General features: G+C 36.6%; 1 protein-coding gene across 3 annotated transcripts in view; it reads left to right on the forward strand.

The window, feature by feature from the left end:
• IL17RD (interleukin 17 receptor D) overlaps positions 1-12,691 on the forward strand; it is a 65,569-nt gene extending 52,878 nt beyond the window's left edge. For 2 of the 3 annotated variants that reach the window (XM_070738474.1, XM_070738473.1), the window contains exons 8-13: positions 997-1,062; positions 3,258-3,312; positions 4,152-4,262; positions 5,331-5,515; positions 7,482-8,421; positions 10,961-12,691. In XM_070738474.1, the coding sequence (XP_070594575.1) occupies positions 997-1,062; positions 3,258-3,312; positions 4,152-4,262; positions 5,331-5,515; positions 7,482-8,421; positions 10,961-11,076 (1,473 nt within the window). In that variant the 3' untranslated portion in view covers positions 11,077-12,691. The remainder of the gene's footprint in view (positions 1-996; positions 1,063-3,257; positions 3,313-4,151; positions 4,263-5,330; positions 5,516-7,481; positions 8,422-10,960) is intronic. The other variant, XM_070738472.1, reaches the window with a different exon arrangement.
• Positions 12,692-19,139: the final 6,448 nt, after the last annotated feature.

Raw genomic sequence — 19,139 nt, forward strand, 5'->3', positions numbered from 1 at the left:
AACTTTATGGGCAAGTTCAGAGGAGATGTAACTTCCTGCTGAATATAGATCCCCATCATACTTTAAATTCTTCTTCAGTTTTGCAAAACCTTACATTAGTTCCAGAATTAGCATGAGAAAAAAATCTAATCCTATTATATTTAGTGGGGCTGGTTATGTTCCCTACAACACTATGATATATATATTTTAATCCACTCTTTTCTGTTCTTTCCATTTTTGAAATGAAAAGCTTTGCATTTTTATTTAAAATGATGGATATTACACATACAAATGCTTTAGAGATGATCATTCTACATTGGCTGATTGTACGATAGAACCAGCGGTGGGCTACGAGCCGGAATACTAAATTGCGCTCGCTGCCACAGCTCGTAAATTCTTGCAGGGCCAGTGCAATTTTGCTGCTGCACCTGTGGAGGTAGAAAAATCGTGCATGGAGCCGCAGGTGCGCCCATGTTTCTGCATGTACAGAAGCAAAAAAACCTCGCCGAAACACAGGTGCACCTGTGGCTCCTTGCTTTATTAAATTTTTATTTATTTCAAGCTGAGAATAACAAACAATGTATTTTGGGTAAGGGTAGTTTGGCGTTAATGCATTTTTCAGTGAAATATAATTCAAGGGGCACTGCAGTTTTCTTTCTTTTTGCTTAAATGCTGATTGCATTCAGTGATACGGAATAATTTGGGACAACTGTTACTTTTGCTATTTGATACATTTGGCTGTAATCCAAGAAAGACTGTGAGAAAGAAAAACCTTGTCTTCTGTATTGAGTATGGGTTCTGAATTCTTTATAACTGGGGAATTTTTTTTGTTAACTATTTATAACTAGGGAGAGATTTTCAATAAAACGAGGACTCCAAGGATTTTTGATTTAATGATTTATGTACTTCATTTATAAATCTGTATCTTTAATTGCTTGGTAATTTGTATAACTTTCAGAAGAGATAACCTTGTAATGAAAGTGTAGTTTCTTCAAATATGTTCTGGTTTTCTCATAGGAAAAGAATACAGATGTAACAACTTGTATTCTTCAGAATGCCTCACCTGGAGATTATATCATTGAGGTAATGAATTATTTGTAGAAGAAGATAAGAGTAAAATATATTGTAGCCAACATTCAGTTATTTCCTTTGAAACTAGGAGTGTAGTTAGTATTTTATCTTTGTTTTGCATTACATCATAGTATAATGTTGTGTGTATAATTATTTAACATCCTTGGCACCAACAATATGATCTCATATGTTCACCCAACCATCATTAAAAAAAATTACCTGAAATCTCACATATGTGCTAAATTTCATGATCTTACAATGCTCCTACTCTATCAGGGGATCTTGTAAACTTCAGCATTCTTGTTCAAGACTGACAATCTCACCAAATCATGACCATTTATACATAGTTAGGATTTATAGCTTTATTTTAATTCATTAACGTGAATTAAAATTCATTGGTGAATTTTAGAAACTTCTTTCTGAAGGCAAGAAGCAGCCTTGCCAAATTCCTGGAACATAGAATACCATATTTTTTGGAGTATAAGACACACCAGAATATAAGACGCACCTTTAGTTTTTGAGGAGGAAAATAGGGAAAAGAATCTGCTTATCAGGTATTCATCTGGCTAACATCCTTAGTCTGGTCAGCTTCAGCACATTATTTTATCTCCTGTTTAAGGGCTTAATTTTTTTTTTAATTCTAAGGGAGTAACAATGAAAGAGCTTGTTAGCCAGTAAGAGCTGGGAACATCATTAGCACCTGGTTAGGGCTGTAAAGAAACATTTGGAGCAAGTTAGACCAATGGGGGGAAAAAAACCCTGCAAAGACTTAGGACTTGGAAAACATTCTTCACAGAGAGTAACAATAAAAGAACTTGGGTACATTCATAGCACCTGGTTACGGCTGGAAAGAAATATCTGGAGCAAGTGAAGCAAAGGGAAAAAACCCCCTTCAAAGACAGGGTTTGGAATACATTCTTGGCAGAGAGTAACAATAAAAGAACTTGCAAGCCAGTAAAAACTGGGAACATTGTTAGCATCTGGTTGGAAAGAAGCATTTGGAGCAAATAGAGAAAGAAAAAAACCCCAAAGACAGTGTTTGGAAAACATTCTTTGCAGAAAATAACAATGAAAGAGCTTACAAGCTGGTAAGAGCTGGGAATATGGTTAGCACCTGGTTAGGGTTGGAAAGAAACTTACTCAGAGCAAGTTAGAGTAATGAAAAAAAACCTGCAAAGACTTAGGGCTTTGAAAACATTCTTCGCAGAGTGAAACAACGAAAGAGTCTGCAAAGTAAGATCTGGGAAGATCGGTCACAGCTAGTTCCGGCTGGGGGAGTGGAGGGGAAACACAACCACATTCAGATTATAAGACGTACCCAAATTATCAGCCTCTTTTGGGGAGGAAAAAGGTGTGTCTTGTACACGGAAAAATACGGTGACTTAATTAAAAAACCATCAATATTATAAAAATGGCAAAATCAGCTATTCTTGATCTTCCTTCAGAACTGAAATAAAATTTTAATTGAACTCTTGTTTGCATGGCTGTTTTGTGCATCCATGACATTGCTGTAAAATTGCAAGAAACTGGATGATTGGCTGTTCATATAGATAAATGGTTATGTAAAATTCAGATCCACGAGAAACTAGATTCCAATTGGGCAAGTTTGGCTGCCTTGTACCTGAGGTTCAGTCTTGTGGGTTACTGGGTTGAGTGACATCTGTGACTTCCAATGAAGTGGACAGCTTTTTCCAAACTGTGTATTAGGCTGCCTGTTTAGGCTATTGAGACTTTTTGGTAGATGCCTTGCAGCTGGATTCATGCAATGGTATGGCTTCTTGGAGAAAGGGTAATGCCCTTAGTCTTGAAAGATGTAACGGCATGTCCCTTTCTTAAGAGGCCACCCTAAATCCAAAAATTTGGGGAAATTATTGTCTTGTCTACAAACTTTATTTTTCTTCTTAACTTTATTGAGAATGCCAACTATAAAATCTAGATATTCTGAAACTATTCTTTCTGAATCAAATTTTGACAAGTTCCCACACACATAGTTTTCATTGTTTTCTGTATAATCAATACCACAGTGTTAAATCAGTTTAATAAAAAGCCAGAATCTAGTTATTATAGGACAATTCAATTGTAAGTTAGCCTATCTCTTAGTGAAAATTTCACTCTTTTCTTGAAATTTAAGTATTAAACAGTGATTTGTCATGCTTTTAAAATAAATACTGTTGTATGATTTACTTTTGTTTTGCTTTGTCCTTAAGCTTGTTGATGATACCAACACAACAAGAAAATCAATGCACTATGTGTTAAAGCCAGGTATAAATATCTTTAATAATGTTTTTTAAATGAAACATTTCTTACCATTTCATAAGACAGCTATAAGTAGAATATATGCATATAAAAGGAGCTTTAGAGGATTTTGAAATCCTTTGAAATTGGCTGATTCCATAGCAATAGAGATGAGATCTTGTTGAGATTTCTTCTGGTATTCTTTCAGCTCTTATTACTGATTCTTTCTATATAATGAATGCTCTGCATTGGCAAAACAGCGCTAATCAATTCTGAAAATGGATGAGTGATGCATGTGAATTTTCCTAAACTGATTTTGATTGTTTTATTTCATTTAAAATATATGAAGAAAAGTTGAATTGAGTTAATACTCTGGGATGGAGAGCCTTTGCCACAGCATTTGCCACATTCAAATTATATAGAAACGGGAGAATCTCTGTTGTTTTGTGTAATCATATACTAATTTGACTTTCTTGTACTACCATGTATCACAGGCTCTCAGTGTTTTACTTTTAAATTAAAGTATAACACCATAAAAATTAAGACAGTAAAAAATGAAAAGCCTTTTCCCAAAGTAATAGATAGTGATCTTTTTACAGCCAACAGAATTGTTTGTCTTCTCCAGAGAGAGCAACTTCCACAGATCTGTGCTGAATTATAGTTAAGGCTCCAGCCAAAACCTGTGGCTATTGGAAATTCATCTCCGAAGGCCTTAGTTCATACTATTTAGTGGAGTAGTATCACAAAAATGTACCTTTAATTAAAATATGTTTGCCTTGCATGTTTCAACAGTGTGAAGATGGAATGGTTCCAGTACCTCAGTTTAAGAAAAACTAATTTAAGTATTTTTCCCTGCTTTCTTTAAGTGCACTCCCCATGGGCGGGTCCAATAAGAGCAGTAGCCATTACAGTACCCTTGGTTGTCATCTCTGCATTTGCAACACTTTTTACAGTGATGTGTCGCAAAAAGCAACAAGGTAGGCATTTTGCTTCTAAATGACCCAAGGGGTGGAAGTCCCTTACAAAAAACAACCGTTTTCCCCCGAAAAAAAGACCCTGTCTTATATATTTTTGAACTCTGAAATAAGCGCTTGGTCTTATTGCCATGCACTCAAAAGCCCGACTGGGCTTATTATCAGAGGATGTCTTATTTTGGGGGAAACAGGATAGTCATGGGGAAAATTAATTTGGTAAAAAGTTGGATGCCCTTGCCAGAAATCACTTCCTCCAAGCGTGTTTGTTCTGGAATTTATACTTCGGTACCAGAGATAACATGCTTCTGTTTTAGCAAAAGGCAACCACAACTTGAGATCAGAATATTGTTATGCAGCAAGTAAGCGGTGGCATTGCTGTGATCAGCTAGGGAATTGCAGTTTACCTTGTCTTTTAACTGATAGAATTAATCTAAAATATCTAGAGAATCAGGTGTTTGCAGTGCAGCATCTGGGTGATAGAATAGAATAGAATTTTTATTGGCCAAGTGTGATTGGACACACAAGGAATTTGTACTGGTGCATATGCTCTCAGCGTACCTAGAAGAAAAAGATACATTTGTCAAGAATCATGTGGTCTGCTTTTTTTATTGGTGTGTGTGTGTGTGTGTGTGTGTGTGTGTGTGGGTGTGTGTCTGCAGGCTCAGGTTCCATTGAGTCCTGGAAGAAGCTGGAATTCCTCTGGCATTACAGATTTGTGTTTGCAAGATAAATGAACCTTACACCTCAATGTTTATTTTAAATATTTCAAAGGAGCTCCTGCGCTTGCACTGAGTAGGGCTTGTATTTCTGAGTGGATGCAGTTTTAGATGACTTCATAATCCATATCTGACACAATTAATACAAGATCTAGTGTGTAGCATCACCTAGATGAAAAAAACCCCTCAGATCAGTGTACGTAGAATGAGAAAACCAGATTGTTTTAAAATTAGGAGAGGGGGAAAGAAACCCAAGATTTTGAACGTTCCAAGCTGAAAGGGCACAGTCATGCAAGTTCTTCTCCATGTGTAGATAGTAAAATGCTTCACTGTTAATTTTTTTGTTTCAATTTAGAAAATATCTATTCCCATTTAGATGAGGAAAGTTCTGAATCTTCCGCCTACTCTGCATCTCTTCCTGTGGAAAGGCAGCAACCTCGGCCAAAAGTCTTCCTCTGCTATTCCAATAAAGATTGCCAGAAGCACATTAATGTCATCCAGTGTTTTGCCTTTTTCCTTCAGGACTTTTGTGGTTGTGAGGTAAATTGGCCCTGCTTGCATTTCCCTGAAGTTTTCTTTGTGCCATATTAAACACATTTCTTTAGGGCATTAATTTAATTAAAATGAATACAAATCTTATAATTACATTTACTTTTTAAAATTTCTGTCTGATGTTTATTACATGTCTGCCCTCTAGTGGTCATGTTTGAGTATTGCTTATTTTGTTTGGACTAGTTACTTTTCAGATGTTTGCAGCAAGGATGTGCCTAATGTTCTAGGAAACAATGAGAATATTCTAGTATGGCCTCTAGCTGGGATGGCGAACCTATGGTACATGGAGCTATGTCGCCTGGGATGCATGGTGTCGTTTGTTCTTCCTTCGGGTTTCTGGTATGCATGCACACGTCATGATCAGCTGGCACATGTGGCAGTGCTGGAAACCGGAAAAGCTAGTCTTCTGTTTTCCGGCGTGAGCCTGTGTGCTGGTCAGCTGATCGGTATGAGAAAACTAATACTGCTAAAGTGTTCAAGAGTGGAGAAAAGTGTTCTAGTGTCAGAATCAATTATAGATGTAACTTTGGCCATATGTATATTATATATAACATACATATATATATACATATATATATACAAACATACACACACATATATATATATACACATATGCATTTACACACAAAAAAAATCCCCAAAAGCAATTATAAAGGTTAAAAAAATAGTGGGAAATTTTGTTTAACTGATTTAAAAACAATTACAAAGCCTGAAATTATATTATTTTGGGGTGACTAAAAGGCAGTTATCTTGCCAAGTTATTTATTTATTTATTTATTTATTTACTTACTTACTTACTTACTTATATTTATTGGATTTTTATCCCGCCCCTCTCTGAGGACTTGGGGCAGCTTACAACATGTGAAAAACAATACAATTCTGAAATCCAAAAATAACTAAAAAGAAACAGTTTAAAAACCCAATATAAAAACAGTCATTTTCAATCCGTCAACTTACTTTCCATTCAACATACATTCATTCATAGGCAGGGGCTGATGAACAGTGTCCTCAGGCCTAATGCTCTGCATCTCTCCCTGTGGAAAGGCACAGGTGCGTCTTCAAATTCTTACGGAAGGCAAGGAGGGTGGGGGCAGTACAAATCTTGGTCGGGGTGCCTGATTCCAGAGAAATTTAAATGATGTTTTAATAATGATTTTGTCTTCTTTACATTCTATTTTGATACACTCTTTTTATGTATAGGTAGCCTAACATTATTATTCATATGTAATCTTATGATTCTGTGATTTATCTATTATGAGTTCCTTTATACCTTAAGAATCTACATGGATCCCCTGACAAGGCAAGCCACTAGAATATCAATTGAGAGCAAACGTCACTTCCTACTAGCTTAAAACTCCCAATGAAGTCTACAGTTGAATGAAGATGTGACCCAGGGTCACTCCAGTTCTTGACTGCTATATTATTCTGGCTATTCCAGAGCAGAGTTCACATCAGCGGTGGGCTACTGCCCGGATGGGGGGGGGAACGCAGTGGGGTAGCAAAAATGGAGTTCCACCCCACAGCACCCAATTTGCACTGAAAGATGTTGAAAGAAAATGCAGGGAGTCCTGCATAAGCCACGCCCACAGTGTGGTAGTTCACATTATCAAGTTACATCACCAAGAAAATTCCCCATCATCTATTATGTAGAAGTTACCCTTATTTTGTATTTCCAACTCTTCTCTGTCTGTCTCTCTTTTCTCGCCCTCTCCCTCCCCTCTGCATGTTATAATGTGCATTGTCTTTATAGTGTGTGTTTGTGTGTGTTTGTGTGTGCTTATTATTACACATCCAAACACCCATACATTTTGCTTTTTTTAAAAAAAGTTTCCCTAGTAAGTGCTCACTTGAGCACTCCTATAAGAAATGCCAGCCCATAAATGCATTCATGAAATAGTCTGGGTGGGTATTGAAAGTCAAAACATTATACAAAGGCTATAATCTTCTTTCCTAGGTTTCTTTAGATTTATGGGAAGGTCTGAAAAACTCTAAAGAAGGTCAGAAAGAGTGGCTTCACCGGAAAATCAATGAATCCCAATATATCATTGTTGTATGTTCAAAAGGAATGAAATATTTTGTGGAGAAAAGGAGTTGGAAGCACAAGAGATCCCGGGACAAGGATAATGGGAAAGGAGAACTCTTTCTGGTTGCCATAGCTTCCATAGCAGAGAAGCTACGTCATGCAAAGCAAAATTCACATGACCTCTGCAAGTTCATCGCTGTTTACTTTGATTATTCCTGTGAAGGTGACATTCCTGGAGTACTAGATTTAACCACAAAGTACAAGCTTATGGATAACCTGCCTCAGCTTTATGCTCATTTAAAATCCAAAGATCTTAGCTTTCATGATTCAGAATTGTACCCTGTACATATTAGCAAAAGAAATTATTTCAGGAGTAAGTCTGGACGATCGCTCTATGTAGCCATTTGCAACATGCATCAGTATATCGACCAGGAGCCTGACTGGTTTGAGAAGCAGTTTGCGTCTTTCTTCCCAACATCTTTACCTTGTCCAGATCAAATGATAGAAACTTTTGACTCTGGCTTGGTATTAAATGACTTAGTCAATAAACAAGTGACTGATGGAGATTTTTATCTAAAAGTAGATGCAAATGTTCCTCCTCCTTTACATTCAGACTCTCTTTGTGTGACCCAGCATTTGAATCTTGGGCTGGATAGAGAATCTCAGGACATTCAGAATACTAACTCTATTCTTCTGCCATTGCTGCATGTTGTAAAAACTGCCAATCTGCCAGACATGCCCCGAGATTCGGGAATTTATGATTCTTCTGTTCCTTCATCTGAACTGTCACTACCTTTAATGGATGGACTCTTAACAGATCAAACTGAAACATCTTCCATTACAGAGAGTGTCTCTTCCTCATCAGGACTGGGTAAGATGCATATGTTTTACGATAAGCATTGTTGAACTGTTTGTATTCATATAATGATTTATTTTAAGGGAGGAGATCTATACTTAGATTAAATTGGTATACAGTATGTAAAATCTTGTAGCTTCTGAGATTTCCCTTATATCTGTAAATATTTCAAAATTGTTGTTATATAGGAAAATTGAAAATACATGTACTTCCTTAAAGCGATAGAAATTAATGCTTATGATCTGAAAACTATTTTCTTCTGTTTTGATAGTTCTAACTTGTTTCAATAACATTCCTCCAGCATCACCCAACATGGTTCAATAAGAGGAAGCTTGCTCTTCCCAAAGTCCATGCCATCAAGAATACTTTATTTTAAGCTGTTTTGTTCCAATAGTTTTTGTGATCTGATCAGGTTTTAGCTTCCCATCCACAGTTCATCGGGTATTCTCCAAATCTAGGCTGCAGGGTTGAGAAATACGACACAGTATGACATAATATTTACAACATCAGCATATTGCCCCCAACAATCTGGGCTTTCATTTTATTGACCTCAGAAGGATATAAGGCTGAGTCAACCTTGAGCTTATCAAGATCGAACTCCTGGCTGTGGGAAGAGTTAGCCTGCAATTCTGCATTCTAATCACTGTGCCACCATAGCTCAGTCTTAATAGAAGCTGCTATTTTTATAGTACAGTGGAACCCCGACATAAGAGCTGCTCTACTTAAGAGCAACTCGAGATAAGAGCTGGGAGGGGAGAGATATTTTTGTTCTACTTACAAGCCCAAATTCGAGATACAAGCGCCAAGGAGCTGTCTCCTGAAGCCAAACGCTAACTTCCGCGTTCGGCTTCAGGAGACAGCTGCGAAGCAGCGCGCGTGTTTTAAAAGGTTGCAGCCGGCCTGGGGGGCTCGGGGGGGTGCTTGCAGCTTTCTTTCTTGCTCTTTTTCTTTCTCTCTTTTACCTTCCCTTCCTCTATTTCTTCTTTTCTTTCTCCTTCCCACCTTCTTCCCTCCCTCCCTCCCTTCACTCATTCCTCTCTTACTCTCCCCTTTCATAAGTTTCCTTGCTTCCTTCCTCTGTTCCTGTCCCTTCCCCCTTTCTTTCTTTCTTTCTTTCTTTCTTTCTTTCTTTCTTGCTCTTTTTCTTTCTCTCTTTTACCTTCCCTTCCTCTATTTCTTCTTTTCTTTCTCCTTCCCACCTTCTTCCCTCCCTCCCTCCCTTCACTCATTCCTCTCTTACTCTCCCCTTTCATAAGTTTCCTTGCTTCCTTCCTCTGTTCCTGTCCCTTCCCTCTTTCCTTCCTTCCTTCCCACCCTCCGTCCATTCATTCACCCATTCCTCTCTTGATCGCTTAAAGCCGGTCCCTGGTGCAAAAAGGGTTGGGGACCTCTGTCCTACAGGATTGGGTGGCAGAGAAGTTGAACATATGTAAATTTAAAAGTTTAAGAAAGTTTACACGTTAAGTGAAAGAAACTTCATTATTCATTTATATGTACATGTACATTTCTTCATTAAAAACATGTCTTTCTGCATAATTTAGACTAACTTTGTGAGTTTTTTGAGGGCTGGAACCAATTAAAATTATTTACATTAATTCCTATGGGGAAAAGTCGTTCGAGATAAGAGCTGCTCGACTTAAGAGCCCAGGTCCGGAACGAATTAAACTCGTATCTCGAGGTACCACTGTATTGCTTTAAGGTTTGTTTCATCTGTAACAAGATAAATGGTAGTATGTTCTGTCTGGGTCACTCTGGAAGCTATGACCAACCCAAAAAGATAAGCCAGACACACAGTTGAATCCAAACACAGTTTTATAATGGTAAAGAGAAAAGAAGCCAACAGAAAATGTCCTTACAGATCAGGAAAACACTGGAACTCCAAATAGAAACACGAAGGCAATTGTTCATACAGAAACACAGGATCCTTAATGCCAGACGAGGCTGTTGAGCTAACAGACACACACACCTCCCACCAGTCTTCAAGGCTGCTGGGCCACGAGCCAGGAACAAAAACGCTGAGAGAAAATGCAGATAACACCAACTCCCCTTTGATAACACTCCACGCTGCCAGAATGGTTCTCATGCCTTATAAACCCTTCCCTGCTAATGAGGACCACATCCAACCCCCTGGTGTTCCTCATTCACCGCTGATAATATCTACGCAGTTGAGATCTCCTTTGATCTATGCGTCTCTGCCGCATACTAATGATAGCTTGTGCGTCGTCATCCAGGGACTCCAGAGACTCACAGCTACTTGCTTGAGAGAGCACTTCCCCAGGGCTCCCAGGCCTTGCAATATCTTCACTTTCGTGACTGCTGTCTGCACTGTCTGACTGCCAAGAACTCCTCTCCGCTCTCAGCCTCAGCCAGCAGAGACGCAGCTGGTCTTTAATCTGGCTCAGGCTGAACCACAACAGTAGTATATGTTGAATATACTATACATAGTGTAACTCAGCTGTTGAGAGTAGAATAGCATAGAATATGAATAAATAAATCTTTGATTTGGCAATATACCAATCAACTAACAAGACATTTCCAACATCTTTCTTCCTAGGAGAGGATGAACCCCCTTTGCTTGCTGCAACCAAATCCCTCATGCCTGGAATATGTAAAGCAGAACTTCATTGCTGTATCCACACAGAAGAACTCCAGGCAATTGCACCTTTATAATGGATTGAAAGATTGTTATGCATTGCCACTTTATCAACAGCATCCATTTATACAATTAATTTCCCTATCATTGCAGTCGTTTGACTTGTTTGGAAGAAAATATACTTTCCTGGAGGATTTGCTTCCCAGGGTAGTTCAGGGCCAGTATATTTTGTTTTATACTTTTTATAGAAATAGTTCTGTTTTTGGTAATAAATCTTTCAAGATTGGGAAGGTAGATATTACTGTCAATTTGGATTTAAGGGAGATGTTGTATTAATAAGACTTAAAATCCATCTATAGTAGAACCTTTGGCTTCTGACCACAACCAAATCAGGTTTTAAAAAAATCACATTTCTTTCCCCATGGCTAATTTTCCCTTCCGTGTCTTTTTTTTTGTAAGTGCCAAATTTCCAAAATTAGGTTTGGGTAATCACCAAGTTAGGTTGCAACCAAAGTTATGGAACAAATTGTGGTCATGACCAAAAGTTCTACTGTACTTTCTATTATTAAATACTGTATACTTTTTGGAAATTACCAAATCTTTGACTTCCATGATGAAGAATGATTTCATCCTATAAGAGTGAGTCGTGACTCTTTACAAGTATATGTTTTTTCCGTCCTTAATTGTATTATACCCAAGAGGAAATACACTGTGAGTGCTTGCTTATAATTAGCTAGGCTTTCTTTTCATCTAAAATTAATATTCTGTTTAACACTTAAATTGTCATAAAATTATGGTTTGAAAGTAGTTTAAAATGAAACTGACTACAATTTAGTGTAACAGCCTATTTAACTGCAGGAAATGAGTAATGTTTGATCATCCGATGGTCTGTGCATTATATCAGATTCCTGGTTATAAATGATGAAGCAACGTGATATCATAATATAATGTTCAATAATACTTGGAGATTGGAAAGCAGGATTCACAGTGTTAAAATACCAAAGATGAAACCTATAAAAATAGGCTTTACTAAAATAGAAAATATTCTTGAATTTTGCTGACCCAGACTAGCATGTTTAAGTAGGAAGTTTTTAAAAAATGTTTTGTGTCTTATGTTACTTGTGAGCAAACTTATATTAATGGCAAGTTTGCCATTCTAATTTGAAAATAGTTTAAATTTAAACTCAATTGTTCCTTGTTGTCTGCTAACATTCATGCTAATATTAATACAGTGTTTCATTGTTTAAGCATCTCTCTAAATGTTTTTAATTTTAGAAGCTAAAATATTAAAGTTCAGTTGAACAATTAAATCAAGGTCAAGAATATAAATAATTGATATATAACTAAGTTTATATGAATTATAAAGTGCTCTTAGGATCATACCAACCCTTCTCTAGTGCCTATATTTGAAATCTAAAATTGTGACCAGAATTGTATTTACTTTAAGCTCTCCTGGCTTTGTTGAGGATATTGTTCTTAATTCATTTATCTTATACTGACATTTTTCCAGGCTGTTTTATAATTTTAAAAGATACATAAGTAGATACATTTGCTATTTTCAAAAAAATATGCCTCAAAGTTAGCAAGTAGCCATTTTCATGTACATAATGCAATTTTTTGAGCCGTTGTATAACATTATTAAGGGGCAAGTCTGGCAGATGAGCATTAAAATGTTTTTCTAATTTGTTCTTACTTTTTTAAAGCTCAAATGGAATCATTTTTGATAGCAGACATTTTACTACATGTTTTAAACTTCTTTAAAAAAATCAAAATTATTCCAGAAAGAAATTTAAACTTTCGTAAATAGTTTAATGTGGGGAAATAATTTGTGGAAAAACTATTTCCATAAACAATTATACACATATAATAATCGTGAGAACTATTTTTAAACCTTGCACTGTCCCTTCTGTATATTTGCTGACCACTTGAAAATGTTGCTTGTGTATCCTGATTACTTGAAAATCCATGCAACAATTTGGATTTCCTTTATATATAGTTAAGACCATAGTTTCATCCCCAAATGCTATATTTTTTTATTTGTACTGAAAAAGAATTCCTATCAGGATTTTCCAAAAAGAAAATTTAATCATTGAAAAAAATTCTGTATCTTTTATATTCCTTGGGGATCTGAAGTGGCCTTGCTTTACTCATGCTGTTTAAGTGTTAGGAAAGTTGAAATCAGTATTTCTTCAGGGCATCATACAGCTAACTGCTATAGTGAGCCATCTATATTTTTTCTGGGTTTCCAGTGATTTTTGAGTTTATACTCAATCATATCTTTACAATTTGAGTTTTATATAATTAACATACTGTGATCAGATACCTTAATTTTTGTTATATCAAGTTACATTCATAGTACATTTTGATAAAATAGTGTCAATTTTAGAAATTAACAATCCTCAAATGATATTATCACAAACCCTCCTTGTCTTTCGTAAACTTCTTAAAACCCAACTCTGCCGCCAGGCATGGGGGAACTGAGACATCTCCCCCGAGCCTATACAGTTTATGCATGGTATGCTTGTGTGTATGTTTTCTTTTTAATAAGGGGTTTTTAATGACTTTTAATTATTAGATTTATTATATATGGTGTTATTATTGTTATGAGCTGCCTCGAGTCTATGGAGAAGGGTGGCATACAAATCTAATAAATTGAATTGAATTAGTGATTTTTCAACTAATCTAATGTGATAATTAGATTACCACTAAAATTACCACTTTTCTAAATCAGCACTTCCCTCAATTTACTCTCAGCTGTCTCTTTCTCAGAACAGGTAAGTTTCCTTTATTGATGTCATATTTTCAATACTCCTCAGGGATATTTTTGGCAAATTTTTTATGTTTCACTTTCATGTTTTGCGTAGTCATGCAAATCAAGAAATGCCTCAATATTACATACTATAATTCTTTTAAAATTCTGCCACTGTTCTCTTTTTCAAAATCATTTTCCAACTCAAGAAAATGAAAAAAAACTGGCTGCAGCCAGCCTGTGATTCCTTATTTCTTCTAATAGTATTCATTGAAACTTATTTACCAATTACTTCTTATTGGCTTAATTATATTTTAAAGTTTAACCTAAAATTTAACATTACTTCTTATTGGCTTAATTATATTTTAAAATTAAACATAAAAATTAGAAGAAATAAGAAAAAAATCAGAATGTAGGAAACAAAATGAAAAGAAATATATAAAGAAATGGCACTTTTCTTCATGACAAATATAAACAATTTTAACAACTTACCACATTCTCTAACAGTGCAACAAAATATCTATTCTTCCTGTATCTCATCTGTTTTCTATGAACAAATCCTTAAAGACCCCATTGTCCTAGTTAATGAATAATGATTACTAGAGATAATGCCTCTATTTTAATCTTTATAAAATAAATCATATAATTTCTTTAGCAATCTTCAGTTAATTATATTAATCTACCATTTATTGCTTTCTGTTTGGAGGAAACTAATGGCCATAGAAATTAATAGATTTTTATGGTATATAATTTATTATAAAAAATAAAAGAGCTCTTTGTGGATTTAAAATTAAGGGATAAAAAATGGCATTCTTTTTTCCTGCAGAGGAATAGAGGTCTGTTTCCTGACCAACTGCTTTTACATTGTTACTTTTCTTCTCTCTCTCTTAGCCCAGCACCAAAAAAATAAAAAAGGAAAAATTAAAAAAAATCAAACGTTTTCCCAAAAAGCATGCATACAAAATATCTTCTGGGGAACTTAGGAGTTAGTCTTTCTATAAATCCAACCAACAGATTACAAAATAGAATAAAAATTTAGTGAAATTTCTTAAACTTGTTGATTAAAAATGATTGGGTGAGAGGGTGAATAAGAATCTTAGAAAAATAGGTCAGAAAGTAGGTGCACATAGTTGACAGTTTAAATCAGGGATCTCTAACCTTTCGGACCTCTTGGACTATTACATTCATAATTTTAAATTCTGTGGACGACTAATATGATCTGCCTAATGATTGGCTGGGTTGGCATGGCTAGGGGCCTTGTGACTGGAAGCAGACCCCAAGTCAGAATTTCTCCCTCCAGCCTCTGACTTGCACAAAAAGACCCCAAAAGGGTCTTTTGTAGAAACACAAATATTCATTACACATAATCCAGCCCAGGGCTGTAGTTTGAGAACCCCTGATTTAGTGCAATATAAAAATGCAAATAATTTTTCTGTGAACCACCAAACTTTTCTCACGGACCACCAGTTAGTGGCCGCTGGTTTAAATGACTATTTCTTAACCTCAGTAACTTTAAGATAGGTGGACTTCAACTCGGAGTCCTCCGAGAGGGGCAGCATACAAATCTAATAAATTATTATTAATTATTATTATAACTCTCAGAATTCCTCAACCAACATTATTAGTTGAAGTTCACCCATCTTAAAGTTGCTGAAGTTGACAAAAATATTGGTTTAGAGTCCCAAGATAAAGATTCCAAACTGTATTAATTGCAAGAAAGATTAGTGTGGATATTGAACTTATACTGCTTCATAAATTTGAATAAAACTCAAAAAGGGCTTACAAGATAAATAAGTCAATCAAGTATTTATGAGAATGCTAATGAGTTCTTGTCATGTAATAGATAAAAAGCTAATTCAAACTGTCCAGTTTCTTAAACTTTTTAAGAATGATAGGTTGAAATGTTTTCAGTTTACTTGAGCATTGGAAAAGCATACAATTCATTTACAGTTTTTATGAAGACTCTTTTAAAAAATCTGATTTGAAGTAGGGATGTAATTCTTTTTCCAAGGCAGAATTAGTTCTCTTGTGTTCACTTTTGGTGTAGAAGTCCAGAAAGTATTTACGGTAATCTAAAGGAAAATTCTTAGGCTGCTAAACTGCATGAAGGCTTAATGGGACTTTCTGTTCCCTTCCCTTCATTGTTACTTATACATTGACCATAACTTTATGCAGAATTAAACATGATTTGTTCAGTTAGGAATAGTGGTAATTGGAGCAGTCGTCTACAGGAGTCATAAAGTAAATCTAGACTCAAAGAGGAGGCAATCTAGTAAAGATATAGTTGCTGATCAATTGTGTCTGTGCATTAGGTATACACTTGGTCCATTTCACCATATATACTAGCTTGCCCATGAAAAAAGTAACTTTTTAGGTAGTACCATTATAAGATGGTACTAGTTAAAATAATTCACTTGTGTTTGTTTGGATTAAGTAATCACTGCAGAAATTGGCTTTTGCTATTTTTCTCCTTAAAAGACATAGCAATTTCTACCTTACTTTTAAATCAAAAGTACTTAACTACTTTAACTTCATCACATTATCATACAAAATACAGTGATCCCCCGCTCGTTGCGAGGGTTCCGTTCCAGGACCCCCCGCAACGAGCGGGTTTTCGCCAAGTAGCGCTGCGGAAGTAAAAACACCATCTGCGCATGTGCAGATGGTGTTTTTACTTCCGCAGCGCTAGCGAGGAGCCGAAGATTGGGGGCGGTGCGGGTGTTTTAAAACGTCGCCGCCGACATGGGGGGCTCGCTAGCACCCCCCTAACCCGGGTTGGGGGTTCGGGGGGGTGCTAGCGAGCCCCCCATGTCGGCGGCGACGTTTTAAAACACCCGCGCGGCTTTCCAATGAGTCCCGAAGACAAACGCGGAAGTTTGACGTTTGTCTTCGGGACTCATTGGAAAGCTCCGATCGTTTTAAAGCAGGCACGCCGTTCTCCGCTGACTCCTAAAGCGGGGAAGTTCGCCAGGAGTCAGCGGAGAACGGCGCAACTGTTTTAAAACGATCGGAGCTTTCCAATGAGTCCCGAAGACAAACGTCAAACTTCCGCGTCTTCGGGACTCATTGGAAAGCTCCGATCGTTTTAAAACAGTTGCGCCGTTCTCCGCTGACTCCTGGCGAACTTCCTGGGTGAAGGGCGGGGCGAGCGGGTGCTGGGGGGGGGCTTCGCCCTCCCGCCAGCAAGAGGGGGAAGACCCAGGGAAGCCGCCCAGCAGCTGATCTGCCGGGCGCCATCTACGCATGCGTGCCCATAGAAAAAAGGGCACGCATGCGCAGATGGTGTTTTGACTTCCGGGTTGAAAAATCGCGAATTACCCTGTTCGCAATGGTCGGGGACGCAATAACCGGGGGATCACTGTACTTCTGGATGCTTTATGAGGTTACTATTTTTCTTTTCCAGTGTTGAAGAAACTTCTAGATATTAGGCTCAATTGTCAAGATGAATTTTTCAGAAAAAAATAGAATTTGCCATAAACAAGTTCTATACAAACTTGACTGAAATATGTGCTCTTTAGATTATCTGATATATTCAATTGAGAAATCTATTGAAATACGAATTATTTTTCCCAGAAAACATTGGATAACATTGATTCATAGATTCAGCATACTCACAGTGAAATTAAACTTGTGTGTGACTAAAATCTGTCTGGTATGTGTCTCTTGGATATTAGGATCTTAAGTAGATTGGAGTAATCCAATATCCTTGTGCAAATAGAAGGGCCCCTTCCATTCAAGAAGGAATTTAAATCTAGCCCCACAGAAAGAAGAGATTGAAAATATTTTTTGTTGACTTCCTTTTGTTCTACATCCTTTCACACTATTTGCTTAGTAAACCAGGCAGTGCCAGAGTGTTCCAGGAGAAAACTGACCATCCTTTGAACAAGGTTCTAATGAAGTTCTGGATACAAACAACTATAGTTCAGTATTTCTGTCTATTACTGACAACAGAAAAGCCTCTTGAAAGCCAAAAATGTTAATATACTTTTTAGAGGTTAGATTATGATTGTTTTAGTATTGTTTTAGATGCCAAATTTTAATATTGTAACATAATTCACTCTGTACTTTTTAAGACTTTACAAATATGGAGATATTTTCTAAATGCTTATAATTCTTGTATGAATTAAATTGAAATATGTAAGAAACATCAACATGGGTCAATACTTAGTGATTTTCATGTTTTTGTACAAAAATATAAGCCTTTGGTAATAGCTGGTATTAGGGTGAATTTATTTTTATGTTGGCATAATTTAGAAATTAACATCATAATAAAAATCCATAAAATTAATTTTGAATTGCTTATATTTTTATGCTAGATTGTTTTTGTAAGGATGTATTTCTTCAAACATTAGCTTCACAACAAGGGCAACAACAATAAAAAATGGTGTATTTCTTTATCCTTTGTTATTACCATCTTGGGATAAAATCTCTTTACAGCTGTTACTACAAAATAATTGCTAATAAATTAATTTTTTAAAAAATAAACATATGATGATAATTAATAATGATTTTAGAGAATATTGTATATGGAATAGCTCTCAGAAAAAAAAACCTTTTATATAGGTGAATTTAAATGCATTCATAACTTCATTGGCTTCCACTGCTATATCAGTTTAAACTTCCAAACAGTCTTCAAGGGCAACTCCATTAAGAAAGAATTGCAATAGACTATTCACAAAATGACATGATTGTGTGCAATGCCTCTTGATCTGAAAAAGGACACAACAAAATGTTCAGTGGCATTGCTGATCAGTCTCCAACTTGATACCAGTTTGTGAACCAGTTTTATTTGGAGGAGCATGACTTCATCCATAAATAAGAAACTTATTTGGTTTCAAAATCTGTAAATCAACTCTTGTGAGGATGTTACCTAGTGACAATGGTTTTTATTTTGGGGGGGAGTGTCTAGTATTTATATGAACTGGAAAGTTCATTTACGGCATCAGGAGTTGGGATAGTTTGGATAATTTGTTAAAATTGATCTTGTCGCTATGAACCATTCAGAGCTATGGGCAACCATATACTGTAGGTGTCTTGAGTTGATCATTATTCCGATTCTCCGTACTGAAGGAGCGGGTCCAGCAGTCACATGGGTTGCTCCTGTCCAATCCGATGGGACTGAGCCTAGTATTAAAAAAGCTTGCTGGATCCGCCCCTTCCCAGAATTCGCTCAGTCCCCGCATCCAGCGGGTCTCGTGAACGCTCGTTCTCTCTCAAAAACACCTTCCCTTCGACTCTTTCTCTTCAACAAAGTAAGATTTTGTCACCTTTTAAGCTTCCCAGCATTGCAAACAACTCAGCCGTACCGGGCTTCGAGTTTGGGGGAGAAGTGGGCAGCGCAGCCATTTGCGGCTTTTTTCCCCTCCCGTGCTGCTGCTGCGGCCGGCTTGG

Source organism: Erythrolamprus reginae, chromosome 2, assembly GCF_031021105.1.
Source record: "Erythrolamprus reginae isolate rEryReg1 chromosome 2, rEryReg1.hap1, whole genome shotgun sequence".
NCBI lineage: Eukaryota > Metazoa > Chordata > Lepidosauria > Squamata > Dipsadidae > Erythrolamprus > Erythrolamprus reginae.